Below are 27,817 nucleotides of genomic sequence, written 5' to 3' on the forward strand. Positions count from 1 at the left end.
TCTATAATAAACAATATAAAAAAAACACTGAATCTTAGCCTTGTATAATGGGAATACGAGAAGAAAGACAAAGGAATAGAAGCAATATTTGAAGCAATAATGACTGAGAATTTCCCCAAATTAATGTCAGACACAAAACCACAGGTCTAAGAAGCTCAACAAGGACAAATACACAAAAACCTACACCTAGCTAGACATATTATATACAAACTACAGAAAATCAAAGACAAAGAAAAAAAGATCTTGAAAGAAGCAGGGGTGGTGGGAGTAATTCAACTATAGAGGAATAAAGTTAAGAATTATATCCAACTTCTCCTCAGAAACCATGCAAATGAGAAGAGAGTCAAGAGAAATATTTAACCTACTGAAAAGAAAAAACCATCAGCCTAGATATCTTTTAAAATGAAGGAGAAATAAAAACTTCCCCCTCAGACAAACCAAAGTTGAGAAAATCTGTGGCCAACAGACCTGCCTTGAAAGAAATTATTTTAAAAAATTCTTTAGTGAGAGGAAAAATGACATAGATCAGACACTCAGATCTAGGTGTTCCTTTTATTTTATTATTGGTGGCATCTTTGCAGTGCCAGGAAGCAGGTTTGATCCCTGGCCCAGCACAGTGGGTTAAAGGATGCAGTGTTGTTGCAGCTGGAGCATAGATTGAAACTGCAGCTTGGATTTGATCCTCCCTGGCCCAGAACTCCATATGCTGCGGGGCAGCCAAAAAAGAAAAAAAGAAACTTAGATATACATAAAGAAAGAAAAGCATCAGAGAAGGAGTAAGAAGTAAAATGAGTTCTGGTTGTGGTGCAGTGGGTTAAGGATCTGGTGTTGCCGAAGTTGCAGCAGCTCTGATTCAATCCCTGGCTGACTTCCATATGCCGACGGTGTGGCCATTAAGGGGTGGGGGGGGTTTGCAGAAAAAGGGTGGAAGACAAAAAAAGAAATAAAGAATAAAGGCAACAAACAGAAAGCAGTTATCAAACATGGTAGCCATTAATTCAACTACATCAACAATAACTTTAAACATCAATGATCTAAATATATCATTAGGAGATCCCGTCGTGGCGCAGTGGTTAATGAATCCGACTAGGAACCATGAGGTTGCGGGTTCGGTCCCTGCCCTTGCTCAGTGGGTTAACGATCTGGCGTTGCCGTGAGCTGTGGTGTAGGTTGCAGACGCGGCTCGGATCCTGAGTTGCTGTGGCTCTGGCGTAGGCCGGTGGCTACAGCTCCGATTCAACCCCTAGCCTGGGAACCTCCATATGCCGCGGGAGCGGCCCAAGAAATAGCAACAATAACAACAACAACAACAGACCAAAAAATAAATAAATAAATAAATATATCATTAAAGGACAGATTGTCAGGATGAACCAAAAAATAATACATTGTCTCCAAGAAACCCACTTTAAATATAAAAACACAAATAGTTTAAAAATAAAGGGATGGAGTTCCTTGGTGGCTCAGTGGGTTAAGGATCCAGAGTTGTCACTGCTGTGGCTCAGGTTCGACCTCTGGCCCCAGGAACTTCTGCTTGCCATAGGATGTCCATATTAAAAAAAAAAAAAAAGTAAATAGATGGAAAAAGATATCTCATGCTAACACAAATCAAAAGAAAATATGAGTAGCTATATTAATTTCAGAGAGCAGATTTTAAAGCCAAGGAAGATTATCAGGGACAAAAAGCATTTACATAATGCTTCATAAGAGCATTACATAATGATAAAGGGATCAATTCTCCAAGAAGAAGGCAGACAATTCTTAAAATGTATGCATCTAACAACAGAGCATTAAAATATATGAGGCAGGAGTTCCTGTCGTGGCACAGTGGTTAACGAATCCGACTAGGAACCATGAGGTTGCGGGTTCAGTCCCTGCCCTTGCTCAGTGGGTTAACGATCCGGCGTTGCCGTGAGCTGTGGTGTAGGTTGCAGACGCGGCTCGGATCCCGAGTTGCTGTGGCTCTGGTGTAGGCCGGTGGCTATAGCTCCGATTCAACCCCTAGCCTGGGAACCTCCATATGCCGCGGGAGCGGCCCAAGAAATAGCAACAATAACAACAACAACAACAAAAAAAGACAAAAAAAAATATATGAGGCAAAAACTGACAGAACATCAAGAAGTAGATGAATCCAGTATCACTATTGGAGACTTCAACACTATCAGAAATGGACAGATCAGCAGGTAGAGAGGCAATCTGATATAACTGATATCTACCAACTACTTAATCCAATAACAACAAAATCCACATTTTCTCAAATTCACACAGTACAGCCACCAAGACAGAAAACATTACGGGCCATAAGTCACACCTTAACAAATTAAAGAGTATAGAAATCATACAGTATGTTTTCAGATTACAATAGGATTATATGAGAAATAATAGGAAAGATAACTGAAAAAACCAAAATACTTGGAGATTAAACAACACAATTCTAAATAACACATGGTCAAGAAATCACAAGAGAAAATTTAAAAATACTCTGAATTAAATAAACCTATACACACAACTCACCAAAGTTTGTGAGACGCAGTAAGAGTAGTGCTTAGAAGGAAATGTACAGCACTGAATGCACATACTAGATAAGAAAAGAAAATCTAAGGAGTTCCCACTGTGAAACAGTGTGTTAAGAATCTGACTGCTGTGGCTTGGGTTGCTGTGGAGGTGTGGGTTTGATCCCCAGCTTGGGACAGAGGGTTAAGGATCAGGCATTGCCACAGCTGCTGCATCTCTGGTTTGGTCCCTGGCCTGGGAACTTCTATATGCCACAGGTTTAGCCAAAAGAAAAGAAACTTAAAAAAAAAAAAAAAAAAAAGATCTGGAGTTCCCATAGTGGCTCAGTGGTTAATGAATCTGACTAGGAACCATGAGGTTGCGGGTTTGATGCCTGGCCTTGCTCAGTGGGTTGAGGAGCCGGCATTTCCGTGAGCTGTGGGTGGGTCGCAGACACGGCTCGGATCCATGTTGCTGTGTCTCTGGCATAGGCCAGCGGCTATAGCTCCAATTAGACCCCTAGTCTGGGAACCTCCATATGCTGTGGGAGTGGCCCTTAAAGGACAAAAGACAAAAAAAAAAAAAGATCTAAAACCAATAATCTAAGCTTCCACACTTCAGGAAACTAGAAAATGATGAAGAGCAAATTAAATCCAAAGAAAGCAAAAGAAAACGCACAATAAAATTAGAGCAGAAATCAATGAATTTTGTTCACAACAAAAGATCAACAGAGAAAAAACAAAACTGAAAGCTGATTCTTTCTATTGGAAAGATCAATACAGTCAACAAGTTTCTAACTGGGCTAACCAAAGAACAAAAGAAGACTCAAATTACTAATATTAGAAATTAAAGAGAGGAGTTTCCGTCATGGCACAGTGGAAACAAATCCAACTAGGAACCATGAGGCTGCGGGTTTGATCCCTGGCTCAGTGGGTTAAGAATCTGGTGTTGCCATGACCTGTGGTGTAGGTCGCAGATGCAGCTCAGATCTGGCATTGCTGTGGCTGTGGTATAGGCAGGCAGCTGTAGCTCTGATTAGACCCCTAGCCTGGGAACCTCCATATGCCGTGGGCGGCGGCCCTAAAAAAAGGCAGTTTTGTATATAAAATGGATAAAATAGATAAACAACAAGGCCCTAATATATAGCACAGGGAAATAAATTCAATATCCTGTGATAAACCCTAATGGAAAAGAGTATACAAAAGATATGTATGTATAACTGAGTCATTTTGCTGTATAGGAGAAATTAACACATCATTGTAAATCAACTATACTTTAATAAAATTTAAAACAAATTATTTCTCTGTGACAATATGCCTGAAAATTGTTATAATGAAATATTGGAAGGTGTTCCCATTGTGGCTCAGTGGTAACAAACCCAACTAGTATCCAAGAGGATGCGGGTTTGATCCCTGGCCTCACTCAGTGGGTTAAGGATCCAGCATTACCACAAGCTGTGATGCAGGTCACAGATGTGGCTCAGATCTGGCATTGCTGTGGCTGTGGCTTAGGCTGGCAGCTGTAGCTCCAATTCCATCCCTAGCCTGGGAACTTCCATAAGCTGCAGGTGTGGCCTTAAAAACCAAAAAAAAAAAAAAGGAAAAACTTCACAAATGAAAATTTTCAGGACAAATAAAATCATTTTAGAATTGAAAAATAAAGTATTCCCCTTTCCACTTCAACCCAGCTCAGATTTGATCCCTGGCTGGGAACTTCCATATGCCGTGAATGTGGCTGAAAAAGAAAGAAAAGAAAAAAAGGAAAAAGGGCTTAGGAAAAGCTGGTCTAGCAATTTTAAGCAGTTCTGTTATTCTTTACTTGATAGGCCCCTCAATTTTTTAACAATGATCTAGCTTTTATTTTAAAGGCAGAACTGGCAATATCAGTTTGCAATGACAAAAAATCTCATTTTGGCACTGTAAAGGTGATCTTGCTCTTTCTGAAACACTTAACACTGCATATATTTAATTCACTCAACAGAGATGAACAATTTGAAAGCAACAAGAACCTACATTTTTTACTCTCAATCTGCTGATGAATGGCATGCATTTTAATTAATTTATTTATATTAAAGTATAGTTGATTTACAATGCTGTGAAAATTTCTGCTGTACAGCAAGATGACCCAGTCATTCATTCATACATACATACATACATTCCTTTTCTTATATTATCTTCAATCATGACCTATCCCAAGGGACTGGATATAGTCCCCAGTCATTCTTATTCCCCCCCTCCCCGGCTTTTTTCAGCCATACCCACAGCCGTCATTCTTATCCCCCCCCCCCCGGCTTTTTTCAGCCATACCCCAGGAGTTCCTGGGCCAGGGATCTAAGCCAAGCCACAGCTACGACCTATGCCACAGCTACAGTAATGCTGGATTCTTAATCCACTGCACTGGATGGGGATCAAACTGGTGCCTCCAGAGACAAGCCATATCATTAACCTACTGCACCAAAGCAGGAACTCCTGCTTATGCATTCTAAATGTAATAGCTTTCATCTACTAACTCCAAGTTCCTAGTCCATTCCACTCTCTGCCCCCTTCCCTTTGGCAACCATGAACTGTTCTCTATGTCTGTGAATCTGTTTCTGTTTTGTAGACAGGTTCATTTATGCCATATTTTAGATTCCACATATAAGTGATATCATATGGTATTTGTCTTTCTCTTTCTGACTTACTTCTCTTAGGATGAGAATCTCTAGTTGCATCCATGTTGCTGCAAATGGCATTATTTCATTTTTTATGGCTGAGTAGTATTCCACTGTGTATATGTATCACTTTCCTTAAATCCATTTAGCTGTTTTTTTTGTTTGTTTTTTTTTGTTTTTTTGTCTTTTTGCTATTTCTTGGGCAGCTCCCGCGGCACATGGAGGTTCCCAGGCTAGGGGTTGAATCGGAGCTGTAGCCACCAGCCTATGCCAGAGCCACAGCAACGCGGGATCCGAGCCGAGTCTGCAACCTACACCACAGCTCACGGCAACGCCAGATCGTTAACCCACTGAGCAAGGGCAGGGACCGAACCTGCAACCTCATGGTTCCTAGTCGGATTCGTTAACCACTTCGCCACGACAGGAACTCCCCATTTAGCTGTTGATGGACATTTAGGTTGCTTCCATGTCTTGGCTATTGTGAGCAGTGCTACTATGAACACAGGCGTGCATGTATCTTTTTGAATTATAGTTCTGTCCAGACACAAAATGGCATGAATGTAAAAATTTCAGCTGTTCTCAGAGTTCCCGTTGTGGCTCAGCAGTTAACGAATCTGACTAGCATCCATGAAGATGCAGGTTTGTTGGCCTTGCTCAGTGGGTTAAGGACCTGGTGTTGCCGTGAGCTGTTGTGTAGGTCGCAGACATGGCTTGAATCCCATGTTACTGTGGCTGTGGTGTGCATAGGCCTGCAGCTACAGCTCCAATTCCACCCCTAGCCTGGGAACCTCCATATGCTGCAGGTGTGGCCCTAAAAAGCAAAAAAAATTTAAAAAAAAATTTTTAGCAATTCTAATGTATGTAGTGGTTATTGCACTGTTGGATGGCATTAACGGTAATTTTAAAAATTAAACAAAAAATTTAAAAATGGAGCATGAAATTACTCATTTAGATAACGTATAACAGTATCTTTTAAGCATACATATTAAAAAAAAAAAAAAGAGGAGGCTTGAATGATTTCAAGGCTTGGCTCTGCTTGACCAAAAGTGCAGATTTAAACCAGATAACCTCTTAATGTCCTTTTCAACACAGTGATTCTATAACCCTATAAAAATTAATTCCACTTAACATCATAGTCCCTACATAGACAGGCACACCCCCGGTTAAAGAGCTTCCCAGAGAGGTCCTCACTCAGTTTCGCACCCAGAACTTTGCTGGTCATACAGCCATAAATAACTAGTTGATCGTCTTTCTTTCAGATCTCATAAATCTCAACAAAAGCACGTCATGGAGGAGCTCTTGGTTGAAAATGATACTCTTCCGCTCTTTAACTGCCTCACTCTCCATTCTAAAAACCCACTTCAAAAGCTCAGCCCTTCTCGGTATTTTTATGGCTTACTTTGAAACCAAAACTATATCTATTCTAGGGTCTGACATGGAGTCCTACCAAATCTCAACTGATAAAACAGGCTATTCAGATCGTGTCCGAGATTGCCCACTAGTCACTCCTCAACCCAAAAAGAGAGTAAAGAGAAACAAAAAATCAAGCCAAATGAAAGGAACAACTGCCTCCTCACCCAAAGGACAGGGCTGTTTAGTCTGTAAGAGATCTAAATAAGCAAGAATGGCAGGAAGACAGATGGAAAAGGTATTTCACTTGGCACAGATGTAAATGCATAAGACTTGCTGGCTATGATACAAACATTACATCAGTTTTTTGAAACTATTAATTTCCCATCCTCAATATCATGGCATTTCTTCACCAACATAAGACAATTACTACATAAGCCATTAGGAAAAGCCAGTAGGATGGAGTTCCCTCTCCTTCAGATTCAATGTCTAAGACTGTATATACCATGGTGATTAGGCAACAGGAATAGCCAGCAATTCTGCTGTTAGAGAAGCAGCAACGGTGTTACCATTATTGATGGAGGACAGAGAGCAAGAGAGAAATGAGAGATGAGGTGACAGAAGGAGCCGAATCACAGGCCACTCTAAGGGCTTCAGCTAAGAAGGCCTACAAGTGACAATATCCGATCTGGTTTTTTCAACAGGATCATTCTGCCAGTTGTGTTGAAAATAAACGTAAAGGGATAAGAGTGCAGGGAGGAGCAGAGGAATCTCTGTGAGAGGTGATGGTGGGCTGGACCAAGGTGGTAGCGACAGAGATGGTGAGAAGTGGCTGGGTTCCACATACCTGTATTTTTAAAGTACAGCCAACAGAACTGGCTGATGAAATAAATACTGGATGTAAGAAAAGAAAATAAATCAAGGATAACTCCTAGAGTTTTTGGTTTTGTTTTAAATTTTTTGGCTGCTCCCGTGGCACGGCATGTGGACGTCCTTGGGACAGAGATGAAACTCTTGCCACAGCAGTGACCCGAGTCACAGCAGTGACAATACCAGATTCTTAAGCTACTGTGCCACAAGTAAACCCTGCTAACTCCCAGTTTTTTGAGTTAAGCCACTGAAAGGATGGAGCTGACATTTACTAAGATGGAGAAGACTGTAGAGGAGCAGCTGGGAGAAGATAACGGGATCACAGGTTTAGTTTTATATATCTTAAGTTTCAGATGCCCACCGGACATCCAAACAGAAACACCAAAGGAAGCAAGTTAGGGTAAACTTTGTTTGGGGAGGAATGGGGTCATCCATCCGCCATCCATCTATCCGTCAATTTACCTACCTACCCACTAACCCAACCACCCACCTGCTGTGTTTAAATCCTTGAAGCTGGATGAGACCACAAGGGGTAGATGAGAGACAGACAAAGAAAGAAAAGGACTGAACTTTAGGATAGTCAACCTTTAGGAAGGAATCAGCAGGTAACTCAGACGCAGAAGAAAAACCAGAAAAGTGTGGAGTCCCAGAAGCCCAGTAGAAAAAGTTATTCAAGCTTTTGTTCCCCAACAACATTCTGTTCCCAGTCTTTGGTTCTTCCTGCTGAGGCACCAGACATAATGGACAAACCATCCCTGCTATACTTGGTCTGCATTCGTGTCTCACAGGAACTATGAGATACCATGATTATTCTTGTTTTAGGTTGTGTGAGGCAGCAATAAGTAACTCACACTGTTTCTGAATACACAATCATGTCAGCATCACCAATAAAAGAGTTCATATAAATATGTCCAAATGCAATACGCTTTAGCTCTCAGGGAGATTAGCACACTTGATGCTTCTTCATGGACTACTTCTAGTCATCCTCCTTCGAGGACTAAGCTAGGTAGTCATCTGCCAACAGTACAGTGCCCTGATGGTCTCCATATGAACCATCCCTCGCTCCACTAACCTTATCTCCACCAGTCATTCAAATTTACGCTAAAACAAACCAAACCAAAACAAAAAACAAATAGCAAGATCAAGTTTCATAGCTAAAAATAAGTTTGTATCAAAAGGAAAAATAAAAACTGTTAACTGAAGCTTTGCCATCTGCCCCCAGGGATGGCTTTGCTTTCATTTCCTTGTACCCAAGGAGAAGACAACAAAGAACAAAATTTTAGCAATTCTAATTTTAACTTTTCTAAACTCAAATATATCCCCTTAGAATTCCTTGGTAGACTGAGGCTAAACCATAACGTTCTTTTTTTTTTTTTTTTTTTTGCCTTTTTAGGGCTGCACCCATGGCATATGGAGGTTCCTAGGCTAGGGGTCAAATCAGAGCTGTAGCTGCCCGCCTACACCACAGCCACAGCAACAACAGATCCTTAACCTACTGAACGAGGCTAGGGATCAAACCTGTGTCCTCATGGATGCTAGTCAGATTGGTTTCCACTGAATCATGAGAGGAATTTTTTTTTTTTTTTTAATGGCACCTGCAGCACAGAGAAGTTCCTGTGCCAGGGATGGAATGTGAGCTGCAGCTGCAATGTGAGCCAAAGCTCCAGCAACACCAGATCCTTTAACCCACTGCGCCAGGCCAAGAATCGAACTTGCACCTCCATAGCGACCTCAGCCGCCACAGGTGGATTCTTAACCCACTGAGCTACAGCAGGAACTCTTTTTTTTTTTAACAGCCACACCTATGGCACATAAAGGTTCCCAGGCTAGGGGTCAAATCAGAGCTGCAGGTACCGACCTACACCACAGCCACAGCAACACAGGATCCAAGCCGTGTCTGTGACCTACACCACAGCTCACAGCAACGCCGGATCCTTAACCTGCTGAGCAAGGGCAGGGATCGAACCTGAGTCCTCATGGATGCTAGTCAGATTTGGTAACCACTGTGCCACGACGGGAACTCCTCTTTTTTTTTTTTTAATTAAAAAAAAAAATGTTTTAACCTCCTAGTTGACTCTCCTATCTGATATTTGAGGATACTGTTGAGAAGTCTACAATCAAGTAGGAAGGCTGACAGGCAAAAATAAAGAATACACCAAAATGTTACTAGTAGAGAATATGATGATTTAAAATTTTGTTCTTTCTATTCTGTTTTTTAAAATGTCCACACTGGGAGTTCCCATTGTGGCTCAGCAGTAATGAACCCGACTAGGATCCATGAGGATGCAGGTTCGATCCCTGGCCTGGCTCAGTGTGTTAAGGATCCAGTGTTGCTGGGAGCTGTGGTATAGGTCGCAGATGCAGCTCAGATCCTGCGTTGCTGTGGCTGTGGTGTAGGCCAGTGGCTGCAGCTCCAATTCAACCCCTAGCCTGGGAACTTCCATATGCCATGGATGAGGCCCTAAAAAGCAAATAAATAAACACAAAATAAAAATAAATAAAATGTCCACACAGAATAAAAATACTGAGAAAAACATACTTGGAACTTATGTTCCAACTTATGGGATGGTGGAAAAAAACACTTACGTATCAGCCTGAAAGTCACACAAGCATTCATAAAATGTGGTAACTGAGCTGAAAACTCAGAGATGTTCCCAGGGAGCAAATAAAGGAAGGCTTTCTAGCTGGACGGAACCATATGCCCTGTGAGATATGCAGGGTGTCCTAAAGCGGACCGCAGTTGGAATGACTGGTGTGCACTGTCCAAATAATACAGACACTCCTTCATCATCATGAATACAGTTATTCCATCCCAAAGGTTCATGGGCAGCTGCAGCACTGATTCAGCCCCTATCCCAGAAACTTCCATATGCTACAGGTGTGGCCCGAAAAAAAAAAGGGCATGAACCCTATGCCTGGCTTATAATTTCTTTAGGAAAACAAAAACTTCAAAGAATTGTAGATGAGTGTATCAGTTTTCCATGCAACATAATCAGGCTTCGCTCAGTGGGTTAAGGATCCAGCATTGCTGCGAGCTGCAGCGTAGGTCACAGATGGGTGGCTCAGATCTGGCAATGGTGGATCCTTAAACCACCGAGCGAAGCCTCGGATTGAACCTGCGTCCTTCGTGGATACTGCTCGTGTTCTTAACGCACTAAGCCACAACGGGAACTCCAGGTTTGTAGCACTTTTATAACACCAAGAAGTGCCTTTTTGGAGAAGGGTGACTTTCAACAGTTTGCTAACTTGACATCTCTGTCATTTTACTTTCTGGGCACATGCCATGTATCAATGTCGCCTACCCGCCCTCCTGTTTCGGCATGAATCATAGTGTTTGGTGGAGGTAGAATCTAAGTGTGTATGTGTTCATTTTGCTTTGCCTGGACAGCCCGTAGCTGCTCCCGATCAGCATTTGGTGCATAATTGGACCTTGAATCAATAAGTGTAAAAAAAGCTTTGGATCTATTATGCTTTTATACAAAGTTTCTTATTTTAACAATAAAACATTTTGTTAAAAAAAAGGAAAATCACTGTTTTTCAGTTTCTCGTGTAATATCTGATTTGGTAAGGTTCAGCAGTAGATGCTAAAACTATTAGTTGAAAGATTGTTGGGAGATAAGATATTCATATAGTGTGGAAGAAGTGTTCAATGGATTATTTACAAATTTTGCTGCATAAGGAGAAATGGACATTTACAATGGAAAGACTGTCAGTTATGACCTGATTAAACATTTTATTACTAATGACAAAGCGACCTGACATTAAGTGCCTCCTGACATTAAGTATTAGCACATGGCATCACTTATGCAGCAATTTGTTAAAAATGCTTATCATGGAGTTCCTGTTGTGACACAGCGGAAATGAATCCGGCTAGTATCAACAAGGACTAGAGTTCGATCTCTGGCCTCACTCAGCAGGTTAAGGATCCTGTGTTGCTATGGCTATGATGCGGTTCTAAAAAGCAAAACAAAAACAAAAACAAAACAAAAAAGGCACCTGTATATTTATTTATTTTTGGTTTACAGGGCCACACCCATGGCATATGGAGGTTCCCAGGCTAGGGGGTAATCGGAGCTACAGCTGCCGGCCTACACCGCAGCCACAGCAATGCAGGATCTGAGCCACATCTGCGACCTACACCATAGCTCAGGGCAACGGCAGATCTTTACCCCACTTAGCAAGGCCAGGGATGGAACCTGCAACCTCATGGTTCCTAGTCGGATTTGTTTCTGCTGCACCATGATGGGAACTCCAGCACCTGTATATTTAAACTAACATGGTTACTAACATAAATATGTAATAACTTTTTTTTTTTTTTTTAGCTTTTTTAGGGCCGCATGTGCAGCATACAGAAGTTCCCAGGCTAGGGGCTGAATCAGAGCTGCAGCTGCTGGTCTACACCACAGGCCACAGCAACCCAGGATCCAAGCTGCATCTTCGACCCACACCACAGATCTCGGCAATGTTTGATCCTAAACCCACTGAGTGAGGCCAGGGATTGAACCCACAACCTCATGGATACTAGCCAGGTTCGTTACCAGTGAGCCACAGCAGGAATTCTGGTAATAAATAATACTTTGAATATCACTTTTCATAAAGCCAAGAGTATGCATTAAGTATTTTTACAAAAGCCAAAATGACAGTCACACAAAACTCTCAATCATTTTAGGGCTGATTCCAGAAGGAACTGTGGAGCAACCTCCCCACAGCCATTTGCTACTGCATGACAGTGCCCAGCAGAGAGGCCCTCCTCTGAAAGAAGAGCAGGGCCTCCCCTGCTCTGGGGCCATAGCTGAATTACCCTCTCGGTCATGTGAGCACAGAGCAAAAACTGAGCACGGGGATTATCGCAGCTGCCTCAGGCAACCCTTCACTGGAGGCGGTGTCTATGTCAAGGTCTCCTTTCATCCCTGAACTGTAACTGAGAGGAAAGGCCCTTTCTAAGTTCTCAGCTGCCAGAAACAGGAGATTCAATCCGGATTTACTCAGGGCCTTTGCCAAAGATCCACAGGATTCAATCTGTCCTCGAACACAGAGCGGCCTCACACCAGCTTCCATCTAAACACATGGTGTCTTTTCTCCGTTCACTTTATATATTCAAAACGATTTTTCCTGAAGAAAAGCTCTTAACTTCTTTTGTTTATATTTTTGTTGTATGTACTTTTCTAAGCGGGCAGAATAAATACGTTTCCACACAAACATGTTATGTTCATGTTAGGTGAACAAAAGGCTTTCCTGAAATGTTTTATCACTCAGCCACGTTTCCTATTAAATTCTTAAAGAAGAATAAATTACCAGAATACGATAATTATATGTAATACATTAAGAGACATGAATCTTACATTTTATAATGCTGTGACCAAAGAAACAAATATATCTATCTTCTTACCAAGTAAAAATAAAGGCATGTTAGTACCTATAAAAACACAATTTATTCTAGGGAAAGTGGCATCCATCATACTGCTGTACTTCATAGTTTGCCCCTGAAGATTCTGAACGTAGTTGGCAAATAATAAGTATTCGTGTTTACTTTCTTCCCAATTTTTTACTTAGAAAAATTTCAAACATACAGAAAAATCCTTTGCCTATTTTTGTACCGATTTTAAAGATAAATCTATATAGTTGCATATAGCTGTACATGTACATTATTATTGATAATTCATATTCATGTGATTTTTAAATTCCTCAAAAAGTAAATAATGGAAATTCAGAAAATGCTATCTAATTAAAGCCTGCTTTTCGACAAAAATGGAGTTGGTTTATGGTCTCTGCTGATTTCTAGTAATTGACATCTGGATATATTTCCTCATAGTAATAACACTTCCAGTAAACAATGCAAATATTTACTTGCCTTCGTTTATCATTTAGGAGACTAAAAACTGCTACTGCTGTTTAATCTATTATGAAATACTATCTTTAACTTTTTTTTTTCAAATGGCCACATCTGCAGCCTATGGAAGCTCCTGTGCTAGGTAGGGACTGAATCTAAGCTATAGTTGGGACCCACACTGTAGGAGCAATGCTGGATCCTTTAACCCACGGCACCAGGCCAGGAATTGAACCCACACTGCAGTCTCTTTTTTTTTTTTTTTTGGCTTTATAGGGCGGCAGCCACAAGATATGGAGGTTCCCAGGCTAGGGGTCTAATCGGAGCTATAGCTGCCAGCCGACAACACAGCCACAGCAACTAAGGATCTGAGCCGCGTCTGCAACCTACACCACATCTCATGGCAATGGTGGATCCTAAACCCACTGAGCAAGGCCAGGGATCAAACCGGCAACCTCATGGTTCCTAGTCAGATTTGTTTCCGCTGTGCCACGATGGGAACTCCTGTAGTCTGATTCTTAACCCACTGTGCCTCAGTGGGAACTCCTTGATTAACATTTTAAAAGCAATCTTAAGGAGTTTCCTGGTGTTTTAGCAGGTTAAAGATTTGGCATTGTCACTGCTCTGGTGTGGGTTGGATCCCTGGCCCGGGAACTTCCTCAGGCTATGGGCGTGACTAAGGAGAAAAATTTATTTTAATTAGTAGCCTATATGTAATGTATTAAGAGACATGATTCTTACATTTTATGATGTAAATATCAGGAGAACTCACGTAAGAATCCACTTCACGCTTCTCTTAAAACATTATAGACATAATGGGTCTAAACTGCCACATGAAAACTATCGGCTGGAGAGTTCCCACTGTGGTGCAGGGTTAAGGATCCAGTGTTGCCACTGCTGAGGCACAGGTTGCAGCGGTGGCATGGATTTGATCCTGCAACTTGAGAACGTCCATATGCCATATTCAGAACGTCCATATTCAGAAAAAAACTGAAACCACTGGCTGGGCCTGAGCAGGGCAGCCACTGGACTAAGGACTAGGGCAGTCTCTTTCCCCTTTGTAGAGGCACACCACCATCAGCTGCCTGTCTGCATCCCTACAAAATTATGAGCGGGAGGCCCCTGATCTGTATTACTTCCCCCTGTTTTATTTATCATGTTGAAATGACTGAAAATATTCTTAATATATGTATTTGATGGTTAAAGTTCTGGATTTTTTTTTTAATTTATTTTTTTTTTGCTTTTTAGGGCCACACCCACGGCATACAGAAGTTCCCAGGCTAGGGGTCAAATCAGACTGTAGCCGCCAGCCTATGCCACAGCCACAGCAACACCACATCTGAGCCTTGTCTGCGACCTATACCACAGCTCACGGCAATGCCAGATCCTTAACCCACTGGGCAGGGTCAGGGATCGATCCTGTATCCTCATGGATAATAGTCAGTTTCATTATCACTGAGACATGATGGCAACTCTGAAGATATAAACTTTTAAAATAAAGTTCACTATGGCATTTTCCATATTCTTACCTGAAAATACAAATGAAATCAAGAAGGATTACAACAAATTCTTGATAGTAAGGCTACAGATCATCAGGAAGCAGCTCTGTGCTCTTGAGGCAACCATGATCCTTGATACTGTATCAAGGCATCTACACATTCAAAAAACTTTCTTAAATGAAAAATGCTGTGAATGTTTACTTTATGTAAGACAGTACATCAAAAGCTTGAGAAAAGATACAAACTATTGCCTTTGGAATGGATTAGCAATGAGATCCTGCTGTGTAGCACTGGGAACTGTCTAGTCACTTAGGATGGAGCATGATAATGTGGAAGAATAGAATGTGTACATGTATGTGTAACTGGGTCACCATGCTGTACAGTAGAAAAAAAAATTGTATTGGGAAAATAACTATTAAATAGTAAAAAAAAAAAAAAAGCTTGAGGGACCGAGGGAACCACCTTATACCAGCCAGAATGGCCATCATGAAGAATCTACAAACACTAAGTTCTGGAGAGGGTGTGGAGAAAAGGGAACCCTAATACACTGTTGGTGGGAATGTAAATTGGTGCAACCACTGTGGGAAACAGTGTCGAGATTCCTCAGAAAACTAAAAATAGAATTACCATATGATCCAGCAATCCCACTCCTGGGCATCTACCCAGAGAAAACCATGACTCGAAAAGACACGTTGTACTCTGATGTTCATTGCAGCACTATATACAATAGCCAACACATGGAAACAACCAAAATGCCCATCGACAGAGGAGTGGATAAAGAAGATGTGGTACATACACACAATGGAATATTGCTCAGCCATCAAAAGGAAAGAAATGACAGCATTTGCAGCTGTTATTGGATGGACTTAGAAATTATCATGCTAAGTGAAGTCAGATAATGCAACACCAACATCAAATGCTATCACTTCCACGTGGAATCTAAAAAAAGGACACAATGAACTTCTTTGCAGAACACGTACTCACAGACTTTGAAAAACTTACGGTTTCCAAATGAGACCGGTTGTGGGGTGGGGGGATGCACTGAGGGTTCGGGACAGAAATGCTATAAAACTTGGTTGTGATGATCATTGTACAACTATAAATGTAATAAAATTGAGTAATTAAAAAAAAAAAAAGCTTGAGGGAGAGCAGTAGGTACAGGAAAATCTGAAGAGACATCATTGAGCTGAAAAAATTTCCAAGGTGGTGAGTTTATAGGCAGCAACAGGTGATGAGAGACAGAAGAGCAGCAGAAAAGTATGATCATTAGGACCCAAGTCAGGAAATCTGAGAACATGATACTTTCTTTTTAAGCTAGGCCTATGTCACAGGTTAATTACCAAGCTTCTACAAATACTCTATAGTTTATATGCTAGAAATGGATATGGATCTGGGCCTTGCCCAGACAGGAGGCAACAGAGAAAAGGAACTGGCATGTGGCCACATTCTCCATTATCGTCACTGGCTACATTTCTCTAAAGCCAGAAGGAGCCTGTCTTGGTCATCCTTGAAGACAATGCCGACGAAGGTACACACATAATTTTCTCCTGTTTCTGTTCTCATATGTTCTGTATCTCTGTGATAACTCTTTTGGTTTAGCTGAGGTGAGAATGGGTGAAAGAAATGAAAATGTAACAGCTGAAGAGAAGACAGAACAGGTTCAGGTCCAATCCAACTTCTCTCTTTCCTGTCAGCCAACAGTCTTACCTTTCCCATTGATTTAACAAGAAACAGCTCTGAAAATCGCATCAAGAGGGGCTTTTCTTTTTTACCTCAGGGAGAGCATGACACGGCTGGCTCATATAAGCCTTTGCTGTCCTCAGCTAGAGAGGTCCTGTTACCAAGGCCTATGGCCCGCCCTGGGAGACCACCCTGTCCCTCTCCCCCTTGGAGGGGTCACTATCACAGGACTTTAACTATAAGCAGCTAAAAAATGGAAGGGAGTTTCCACAAGGGAGTATTTCAGCCCTTTAAATGTGACTGCTAATGCTTCAAGTGCTACAGACTTACCTCTTTCTGAAATTCAGCCAATACGCTAATTTTTTTTTTTTTTGGTCTTTTTGCCTTTTCTAGGGCCACTCCCGTGGCATATGGAGGTTCCCAGGCTAGGGGTCCAGTCAGAGTTGTAACCGCCAGCCTGCGCCAGAGCCACAGAAACGCAGGATCTGAGTTGTGTCTGCGACCTACACCACAGCTCACGGCAACGCCAGATCCTTAACCCACTGAGCGAGGCCAGGGATCAAACCCACAACCTCATGGTTCCTAGTCGGATTTGTTAACCACTGAGCCACAACGGGAACTCCCAATACGCTAAAATTTTTTAACTGAGTTCAACAAAACTTCAAAAAAGGTTGAGTTTTATGGTACCCAGGACTGTTAATGCCATGATAAACTACTTAACAATCTCATCCCATTCATCTTTATATAGAAAGTTTTCTAGTAACAAAATAAATACATGCTCAATGAAGAAAACCTGATAACCTAAGACATAACCCAAAGATAACTGTGAACATTTGGTGATCCATATGCCGTGGGTGTGGCCCTAAAAAAAAAAAATTTGGTGGACATTCTTTCAAGGCCTGAGGAGTGCAGGTGCTAAGACTACACGTTCTGGAGTCAAGTCTCCCCTGGAGCACTTGAGCACACTGAGCTGGGCACAATGCGTTTGGACAAATTACTTGATCTCATTGGGGCTCAGTTTTTTCTCACCTGTAAAATGTAGACAATAACAGTTCCTATTTCACATCATCAGGCGAGGAAATGAGGCAACATATGCGAAACACTTAAACGGAGCTTGGCACATAGTAAGTGTGCAAGTAGTGTTATTTGTTCTTTCTGCACAAACAGACGCATATGTTTCTTCCCCACTAAACAGTTCTATACCGTAAACACTGTTACATAACCTGTTCTGATCTGATCACTTAGGAATGTATTGTATTTTTCTGTGTTAGTAAATATCTTTTTACTACACACACAAGACCTGCAGTAAAACTGCTGAAGGCGGTACTTAAGCACAGGTTGCCCTGCTTTCACAGCACACGAACTCGCCACTCTGAGTGCAGTTAGAGGAAGAAGAAACCAGCAACTCATGCAAGTTAAGGCAGACATCTTCAAAATGACTAGAAGCTCTGGCCACAGGTCATAAGTGGGTAAAAGTAATTAAGGCCTCTCTTGGGAAGGCTGAAGGTGAGTCAACAGAAGATTAGTGATGCACAGGGAGGTAAAACATAGAACAGAAAGTAAGAAGCAGACACCCAGAGGCTGAGAAGAGGTTAGAAAGGCAGCTCCGGAGTTCCCGTTGTGGCTCAGCAGGTTAAGAACCTGACTCATGAGGTTGTAGGTTCCATCCCTGGCCTTGCTCAGGGGCTTTAAGGATCCAGCATTGCTGCAAGCTGCAGCACAGGTCGCAGATGCAGCTTGGATCCCTCGTTGCTGTAGTGTAGCTCAGCAGCTGCAGCTCCAATTCAACCCCTAGCCTGGGAACGTCCATATGCAGGGGTTTCCCTGAAAAGAAAAGAAAAGAAAAGAAAAGAAGGAAGGAAAGAAACAAAGGCAGGCAGGCAGCTCCTCCACAGCAGATGAGAGAGGCTGGGCTGCTGGTATGGTGACCAGGCTCCTGAGCTACACACTGTGCTCCCAAGGTCCATCCACCCACTGCGAGTGAGGCCTGCCTGGGCGCTGTGACCAAAGTTTTCCATTCTGTAGCCTAACCGGGCAGCTGCTGTAATACTGTCATGTCCTTCTCCCTCAATTAACTGAGGGCCCTAGAGATGTTTATCTACTCCCGACAACCCAAAAGGACCTACCTCAACTGCCTTTATGTGGCTGCTCTAGTGGTCACGCCAGAAACTGTAGCACTTACTCTGTCAAGCACTTGTTATGTGTTAAGCACTGGGAATTCAACAGTGAGTAAAAAGAATGGTACCCAGCTATGCAGAGTGTAAAGCCTAGTACAGAAGACAACTAGACAAGCACTATCAATAAAACATGATAAAAGTCTGCTACAAGTACAGACTGCAAAGGAAACACACAGGAAGAACAAGTCTGCAAAGAGGAAGCCACAAAAATCAAAGACTTCATGGAGGAAAAGACCTGAAGGCTGGAACACAGTCAGCCAGGTGTGCCAGACACACCAGACCATTCACTCAGTACCACTGCCACCCACGTGGACTCCCTGACGGCCAGTCAGCCTTGTGAGGGTACAGTCTTATTCGAGCTACGTGAACTGGATCAGCGTTCCCTATCAAGCCACTTGTGAGTCCTGGCCTCATTTAACAGGAGGGGTGAAGGAGACCAGACATATTTTATGATTTGGTAATGTTTAAAATAATTATTAGCGGAGTTCCCATCGTGGCACAGTGGTTAACGAATCCGACTAGGAACCATGAGGTTTCGGGTTCGGTCCCTGCCCTTGCTCAGTGGGTTAAGAATCCGGCGTTGCTGTGAGCTGCGGTGTAGGTTGCAGACGCGGCTCGGATCCCGCGTTGCTGTGGCTCTGGCGTAGGCCAGTGGCTACAGCTCCAATTGAACCCCTAGCCCGGGAACCTCCATATGCCGCGGGAGCGGCCCAAAGAAATAGCAAAAAAACAAACATAAAAAATTATTAGCTAGTAACCTCAATTTTGAAAGTATAATTGAATAACTTATTTCTGACTTGTGATGATAAGTTGAAAATCTTAAGTTTATCCACACAATGGGAATATTTAAAGACTCCAAGACTTGCCTTATTTGTAAGTTTAATATATGACATTCACAGTACTTTTATGTCAAAGAGCTTCATAAGATCTTCATTTTTTTAAAGTCAGATAATTGAAGTTCCTTAAAAAGCAATCAAATAAATTTATAAATGCAATCTGAAACACCTGAAGTCTTCAACAAACTAGTCTAGGCCCCTTAAAAGTGACTAGTAAAATCTCTGATGCTTATAACAGTCAGATATGTAAGCATTAGGAAAAAAATTAGTTTTTGACTGTGTGCTTTTAAAAAGTCATAACTTTTTTTTTTTTTGCTTTTTGCTTTTTAGGGCCACCCCTCGGCATATGGAAATTCCCAGGCTACGGGTCGAATTAGAGCTACAGCTGCCAGCCTACGCCATAGCCACAGCAATGCAGGATCCCCGACCCACTCAGCGAGGCCAGGGATGGAACCCGAATCCTCACGGATAATAGTCAGATTCATTTTCGCTGTGCCACAACGGAAACTCCAAAAAGTATAACATTTTGAAAACTAAATAAACCCCTGAATAGTGGCTTTCACTTACAAAAGCTACCCTACAAGTGCAATAATAACATCTATCTTCATCCTCTCTGATTCCAAGTCTTCTTCTCTGTTGACAGACATGGAACTAGGAAAAAAACAAACACCCCTTCCATTTCTTTTTGATGTAAGTCACGGAAATGCCTCTCTTTGTAATGACACACTTCTCTAATTTTTATTGTTTGTACAAACATTGAATTTATTTGGTAGCTTATTCTTTAGCCTCTCAATAATGCTGGAATAAAATACAGTATATGGTATGACTCTCTTTTGAAAGGAGGGGAAAAAATTTGCTCAAAGTCAGGCAGGATTTTTCAGAGCTGAGAATGGCAGGCAGGGTTTAATTTCAAGCTCACTGTCCCTTTCAAGTCAGGAGGTCGGTAAGATACTGAACACGTGAAAAGTATGCTTTAATTACTCTGCTGCATTGCTCACCCTCTCACATCCCAGCACTTTATTCCAACTCCACTCTAGTCTCACTTTTATCTCCTGAAGGGTGGTATGTAAGTTCCTGGAAACAAAAGGGTAACCCCATATCCTTTCCCATAGCTCCTTTTGCAATCATCTAGTTTTCTACATCTTAGCTGCACTTGTATAACCCAGGGACAATTCAACCATCACACTCAGAAACAAAACCGCAATGGTAACAACTGACATAAGCCCTCCTGAGACAAATTGCAAACCCAAAAGTGCTCTATGGAGGTAAAGCTGGCAGATTTCCCCACAAATTTAAAACCAACCAGCAAGTTCTGCCCAAGGTCTCTGAATTATTTCCTTCCTCTCTATTCTAAAACCATCAGCCTGTTTCAGGTCTTCCAATAATCTATCTGAATCCAAAGGGCCTCAGTAACTCGGCCAAACATCACTGCTGCCTTAGGTGCCTTAGAGCCCACAGGAGTCAACTGGATTTATATCAAAATTATGCAGCTTAGGTCCACCAACTGGCCCTGCCACACTTATGTGAACGGTCAACCTTTTGAGATCCTCCAGAAAAAAACACTGATAATTTCCAATTAGGGTATTTCTTCAGGACTTTTATGTCTCATCCTTTGTTCCATCTGTCACAGAGCGTACATTAATTACTTTCTATTCACTTCACTGTATACTGGGCATAAGAAGGGAGAATTTAAAATAGGAAACATAGGAGTTCCCATTGTGGTGCAGGAGAAATGAATCTGACTAGTATCCATGAAGATGAGGGTTCAATCCCTGGCCTCACTCAGTGGGGTGGGGATCTGGTGCTGCCATGAACTGTGGTGTAGGTCGCAGATGAAGCTTGGATCCTGCATGGCTTGGATCCTTGGGGTGTAGGCTGGCAGCCGTAGCTCCAATTTGACCCCTAGCCTGAGAACTTTTATATGCTGCAGGTTTGCTTCTAAAAAGCCAAAGGAAAAAAAAAAAAAAAGAAACACTATCTTCATCCTCTGAGGTTACAATCTAATTAAACATACCAGATATATGATAAAATGAGAGTGATACAAGCCAACATGAGTCTGCAGGAGTTCAGGGCAAGAAAAGAATTCCTTGGGTGTTCCCAAGTAAAATTAGTGTAAGAAGACTTCAGCAAGGCCTTAACCCAAAAGAAATGCAAAATTTAGAGTATTTCTAGGCTCTGTTTTATGTGCCATTAGAATCAGCCTTAAGTCCTTCTGGAACAAGGAAATGAATCTAAAAAGCACGTGTGGCCAGGGCAAATTCGCATGGGTAGTGAAACTTACACACTGAGTTAGGACTCCTTAGCAAGGCAGCAGAGCAGACATAGCACCATGTTGACACAAGAGGCTATGGAGAAACATTAGTTCCTTCACCCTGATGTGAATTGTAATCGATTTCTCAGTTTCCCCAACAAAACTGTAAGCTCCTGAAGTAAGGGAACCAAGACTTGACTTTTTCTGTTTACTTTCGAGTATCTAGGAGGCTACACTGGGCACGGCCCAAGAACTCAATACGTGTATGTCGAACATCATGTGACTAAATAAAAAAGATACTATTTTCTCTCAGGCTGCACCATTAATGGCTGCTGGCTATGAGAAGTGTTGCTTTAGCCACTGCTCTATTGCCAGGACCCAGAAAGCAAAGGAGAACAGCGCTGCCTCCTCCTCATCCAAAGGTTAATGAGAATAAGCCACTCACACCAATAATGCCTATTCCTCTTACTTCTGAGGGCTGAGGAACTATCTGATTCTCGATCTTCTGCCAGAGGTAACAGAGGCGGTGTTGGAAGAGATCAATGGGTGACTACAAAGGACTGTCTGGCACAATCACACAGTCACTGCCACGAGCCCTCCCCACGCAGAAAGGGCGGGACAAACCTTACCTCGTCACAACCTGCTCACCCCTTTAAGCAAGGAGGCATGTGGTAGCTGTAAAGTGCCTTCTTTCTATGAGCATGAGTCCGTTCATCATTCAGTGAGTGGTGATGAAGAACTACACAGACACGACAGGTTCGAGATGACAAGGGACAGTCAGCACATACCTCCTCACAGACTTCACGGACTGCTGCCACACCTGGCTCCTCCTCGGGCTCCATGCCTCCTCCAGGGACAATCCATCGGTCTGGATGGCGACTACTGCTCACAAGTAGCACCTGAAAGTCACAGAAGTCATGTAGGCAGTTTAAAACTCAAAGACACATTCATACAAATTCAGAGTTTAAACACCACAAAAACAGAAGTGCCTAAGGTCCATTCACTTCCTGAAAGGTAGCTTCATTTCTTTTGAAAAAGCAGTCTGCCTGGTAAAAGCAGAAGGGCATCTGCACCAGTGGCCACTACATGTACCCCCTAGACGCTCAGTCACTTGTCTTATCTATCCCTCTTCTTTGTTCCTTTCTCTAAAGCCCTTTGAACACACAGCTGATAGACACTCACAAAAACAAAGGACAAAGATTGTCAATGATGAGCCTGTGAGCACTATGAAGAGCTGGCCTTGGCCCTAGTTGGCACCACAGTCCCAACTTTCCCTCCAAGGTTCTCACTTCTGTGTGTCCCAGTTCCTGCTCATCAGATGGCTATAGGCCAACACTACACATCATCCTAAGCTCTGAGCCTGTGCTGAGAACCTACCTCTCTCACTGAAATGAGAAAGAGAAAAATTTCCCTTTGTTGTGCTTTCAGCTGAGATAAAAGTAGAATTCTTGGAGTTCCCTTTGTGGCTCAGCAGTAACGAACCTGACTAGTATCCGTGAGGATGTGGGTTCAATCCCTGGCCTTGCTCAGGGGGTTAAGGATCCAGTGTTGCCATAAGCTGTAGGCAGGTCGCAGAGGCGGCTCAGGTCCTGAGTTGCTGTGGCTGTGGTGTAGGCCAGAAGCTGCAGCTCTGAGATGACCCCTAGCCTGGGAACTTCCACGTGCCACAGGTTCGGTCCTAAAAAGAAAAAAAAAAAAGGAGTTCCCGTCGTGGTGCAGTGGTTAACGAATCCGACTAGGAACCATGAGGTTGCGGGTTCGGTCCCTGCCTTGCTCAGTGGGTTAACGATCTGGTGTTGCCGTGAGCTGTGGTGTAGGTTGCAGACGCAGCTCGGATCCCAAGTTGCTGTGGCTCTGGCGTAGGCTGGTGGCTACAGCTCCGATTCAACCCCTAACCTGGGAACCTCCATATGCCTCGGGAGCGGCCCAAGAAATAGCAACAACAACAACAACAACAACAAGACAAAAAAGACAAAAAAAAAAACAGAATGGATAAGCAATGAGGTCCTACTGTACAGCACAGGGAACTTCATAAAGTCACTTGTGATAGAACATGATGGTAGATGGAAGATAATATGAGAAAAAGGGTGTGTGTGTGTGTGTGTGTGTGTGTGTGTGTGTAAAACTGGGTCACTGCTGTATAGCAGAAACTGACAGAACACTGTAAGTTAAGTATAACAAAAAATTGATAAAAATAAAAAAGTCCTCTAAAAACTACAAAGGCATAAAGTCATATCTATCCAATCTGCAAGGAATCTCCAAGAAGGAAAAGTAGAAAAATGGATTAATCCTTCACTGATTTGTTACCTAAATAACATGCAGTCTTTCTTCCTAGAGTTCTGCCACTTCCTGGCAAAGTGTTTACTAGCCATTCTAAACCTCAGCATTTGCTTCAAAGGCTGACTAGGGCCATCCAATTAGGTTATAGACCGAATGAAAGACCTTTACAGGGACATTTCAAAGCTAAAGCAAAGGAAACTTGTACCACAGAGTATAATTTAATTTGTAAATATCAACCAATGTGAAATATTAACTAGTAAATCTGGCCAGTGTTATTGCTTTGTATATTCAAAGCATGACTATATGAGGTAAGACTACATATAACACTGAGGCTGGAGAAAGCAAGCCACATTACTTTGTAGTCATACTTCAAAGCAAACACTATTACCAGCAAATAGTTTTTCTCCTCAGTAAGTTTCCTTGACAACACATTGAAAATTTACTGCAAAAAACAAAACAAAATATTCTTTAGCCAGAGGCTTTACTCCTTTCTACCTTATAAAATAGTTAAGTAGTATTCTGATGAGGAAATTTTTATTCTTAAGCTTGATTAAAAAAAAAAATTTTTTTTTAATATTTTTTCTCTTTATGGCTGGACCTCAGCATATGGAAATTCCTGGGCCAGAGGTTGAATCAGAGCTGCAGTGGCCAGCCCACAGCACAGCCACAGCAACACAGGATCCAAGCCACATCTGTGACCTATGCTGTGGCCTGCAACAATGCCATATCCTTAATAAGAGGAGAGGCAGAGATTAAAACCTCTGCAATTTTAGAGAGATCAAGGTTGGGGGCTGGCTCTTCTCATCAGGAGAGGTGATATCCATGCAGAGATGGATAAACGAATCCACAGAACACACCCACTCATGTATGAACACCTAGATTCAAGAGACTGGTGATCCTCCTGGAACAGCTTGATATCTTCACTACACAGAGCAAAATCACTACACTGATTAGAGACAAGTGTGCAGTGAAAGAATAAAGAAATGTGTGGGAATGAAAAACCTAATGTGGGAGGATTTACATAAAGGGTTTCAGCTGAAACAGTAATGTTTTATTTCTTAAGTTTTTAAGAACTGCTTTAAAATTGCTTAACACAGGGAGTTCCCATTGTGACATAGCGGAAACAAATCCGACTAGTATCCATGAGGATAAAGGTTTGATCCCTGGCCTTGCTCAGTGGGTCGGACGATCTGACATTGCTGTGAGATGTGCTGTAGGTTGCAGATGCGACTCGGAACCTGCATTGCTGTGACTGTGGTGTAGGCTGGCAGCTGCAGCTCCAATTTGACCCCTAGCCTGGGAACTTCTGCAGGTGTGGTGTGGCCCTTAAAAAAAAACAAAAACAAAAAAAAACAAGGAGTTCCCGTCGTGGCTCAGTGGTTAACGAATCTGACTAGGCACCATGAGGTTGCAGGTTCGATCCCTGGCCTTGCTCAGTGGGTTAAGGATCTGGCGTTGCCGTGAGCTGTGGTGTAGGTCGCAGATGTGGCTTGGATCCCATGTTGCTGTGGCTGTGTTGTTGGCTGGCAGCTATAGCTCCTATTCGACCCCTAGCCTGGGAACCTCCATATGCTGCGGGAGCGGCCCTAGAAAAGGCAAAAAGACAAAAAAATAATAATAATAATAATAAATAAAAACCAGTGGATAAGATCATCAACAAGAAGGCAAATGATTATATTTCAGTGATTGTGCTACAGACCATAATGCTCCCCAGATATTTCATGTTCTCCCCTAAAGTATCCAACTTCCCCTTGCTCTCAGTGGGACCATTTGACCACTTCTGGGTAATAAAATATGAGAAGGGACATGCGTCACTTTTGGGCCGAGACAGAAAGAAGCCCATCCCATCTCTCCCTCTGTCCCAGTGCCAAAGGATGCAGTGAGTTCCAGGTGGTGTAGCTACAAGCCTGAGCCCCCAAATGCAAGAGAGTTCCTGTGTGGAGTGGAGCCTCTGAAATCTCATGATATACAGGCATCAACACAAGTAATAAAACTCTGTTGTGTTAAAACAATGAGATTTCAAGGTCAATTTGTTATGTTAATATAACCTTGTCTATCCTGATTAACAGTGTGAAAGGTCTAAGAATGCTTCTGCTGACCCCCTTACACCCAATCCTTAAGCATAGTGTCTAAACCATACAACTGGACAACAAATGTTTTTGAGCAAATGAAAGAATGGACCAGTGACTGAGGGAAGAAACAATCGCTTTAAAAAAAAAAGATGCAGAGAGCATATAGACAGGGTTATTTAGGGAGGCTGAACAAAAAGGCAGAGGTCCAATTATAAAGAATTTGGGGCATTCCCCTCATGGCGCAGTGGTTAACGAATCCAACATGAGATTGCGGGTTCACTACCTGGCCTCGCTCAGTGGGTTAAGGATCCACTGTTGCCGTGAGCTGTGGTGTAGGTCGCAGACACGGCTCAGATCCCGAGTGGCTGTGGCTGTGGTGTAGGCCGGCGGCTACAGCTCTGATTCGACCGCTAGCCTGGGAACCTCCATATACGGCGGGAGCGGCCCATGAAAAGGCAAAAAGACAAAAATAAATAAATAAATAAATAAAAGAATTTGGATCAAAACCTGAAGGCAATGGGTAACTCACTAAAGTTGTTAAAGAAATGACAGAACCCAACTTGAGTTTTAGAAAGGTCACTCTGGGAGTTCCTGCTGTGGCGCGCAAGAAACAAATCCTACTGGTATCCACGAGGATGCGGCTTCAATTCCTGGCCTTGCTCAGAGAGTTAAGGATCACAGCGTTACCATGAGCTGTGGTGTAGGTCTCAGGTGCAGCTCGGATCCCGAGTTGCTGTGGCTGTGGTGTAGGCCGGCCTGGGAACTTACATAGCTCCAGGTTCGGCCCTAAAAAGACAAAAAAAAAAAAAAAAAGTTATGGCAACTGAAGGCAACTGGAAATCCTCCTCAGTTTCTGAGGAGGAAAACGGCAATCTATCTGGTCTCTTTGAAGTCTGAATCTGGAGGCTAAATGAGCGATGGGAGATGGGACAGAGTTCAGTTAGAGAGGATAAGGGAGTTGGACATAATCAGCCTCCCTGGGGATGGGGAGCAGCAAGTGGATTCAAGTCTCATTTAGGAAACATTTACATGAAAGGGATAACTGAGGTCATTAGGTGGACAAAGATACCCATTTCTCAATAGAGAGAAATACAAGAGAGAAGCAAGTGGGAAAGGAAAAAAGTTTCAGATACTACAGACAAAGTTAAGCTTCCTACACTCTCTGTATATTATGGGACCTTCAAAACCTCAATTTAAACATGTATTTGAAAACACTCATCCAAGAAACAATATTGCCTCTGTACAGTACAACTGGCGGTGCTAAGGAGGAGGTAGCATTTCACTTTAAAACCTTGTGTACAGCTTGAATATTTTAGAACAAGTATTTCAGATTTTTATAATTGGACAAGAAGAATGCCAAGCATTATTCCCTAGGAAATTTCTGAAAGCCAAATGAAATGAATGAAATATTTAGAATGTTCAAGTTTCTTGAGGCCATTAAAACAAATAAAGCCACAGGAACAGCATTCCTGACATCCATAAACTACATTATTTTCCCACACACAGTCTTAGAACTAAAGGAATATACTGTAAAAAGGCAGTTATTGGGAGTGCCTTTTTGTGGCTCAGCAGTAACAAACCCGATCAGTATTCATGAGGACCCGGGTTCAATGCCTGGCTTCGATCAGTGGGTTAAGGATCTGGAGCTGCCATGAGCTGTAGTCACAGATGTGGCTTGGATCTGGTGTTGCTGTGGCTATGGTGCAGGCTGGCAGCTGCAGCTCCAATTCAACCCCTAGCCTGGGAACCTCCATATCCCAGATGTGCAGCCATAAAAGAGCAAAAAAAAAAAAAAAGGGCAGGTATTATATCCCCAAAGTAGATCAACATATTAA

The 27,817-nt window shown here is 42.5% G+C and overlaps 1 protein-coding gene across 1 annotated transcript in view; it reads right to left on the reverse strand.

Annotated features, from left to right (window-relative positions):
* The window catches only part of NUDT3 (nudix hydrolase 3), a 77,925-nt gene that overhangs the window by 33,688 nt on the left and 16,420 nt on the right, over positions 1-27,817 (reverse strand). The window contains exon 2 of the mRNA XM_047797015.1: positions 22,419-22,529. Within this exon, the coding sequence (XP_047652971.1) occupies positions 22,419-22,529 (111 nt within the window). The remainder of the gene's footprint in view (positions 1-22,418; positions 22,530-27,817) is intronic.

The sequence above is a fragment of the Phacochoerus africanus genome, chromosome 9 (assembly GCF_016906955.1).
Source record: "Phacochoerus africanus isolate WHEZ1 chromosome 9, ROS_Pafr_v1, whole genome shotgun sequence".
NCBI lineage: Eukaryota > Metazoa > Chordata > Mammalia > Artiodactyla > Suidae > Phacochoerus > Phacochoerus africanus.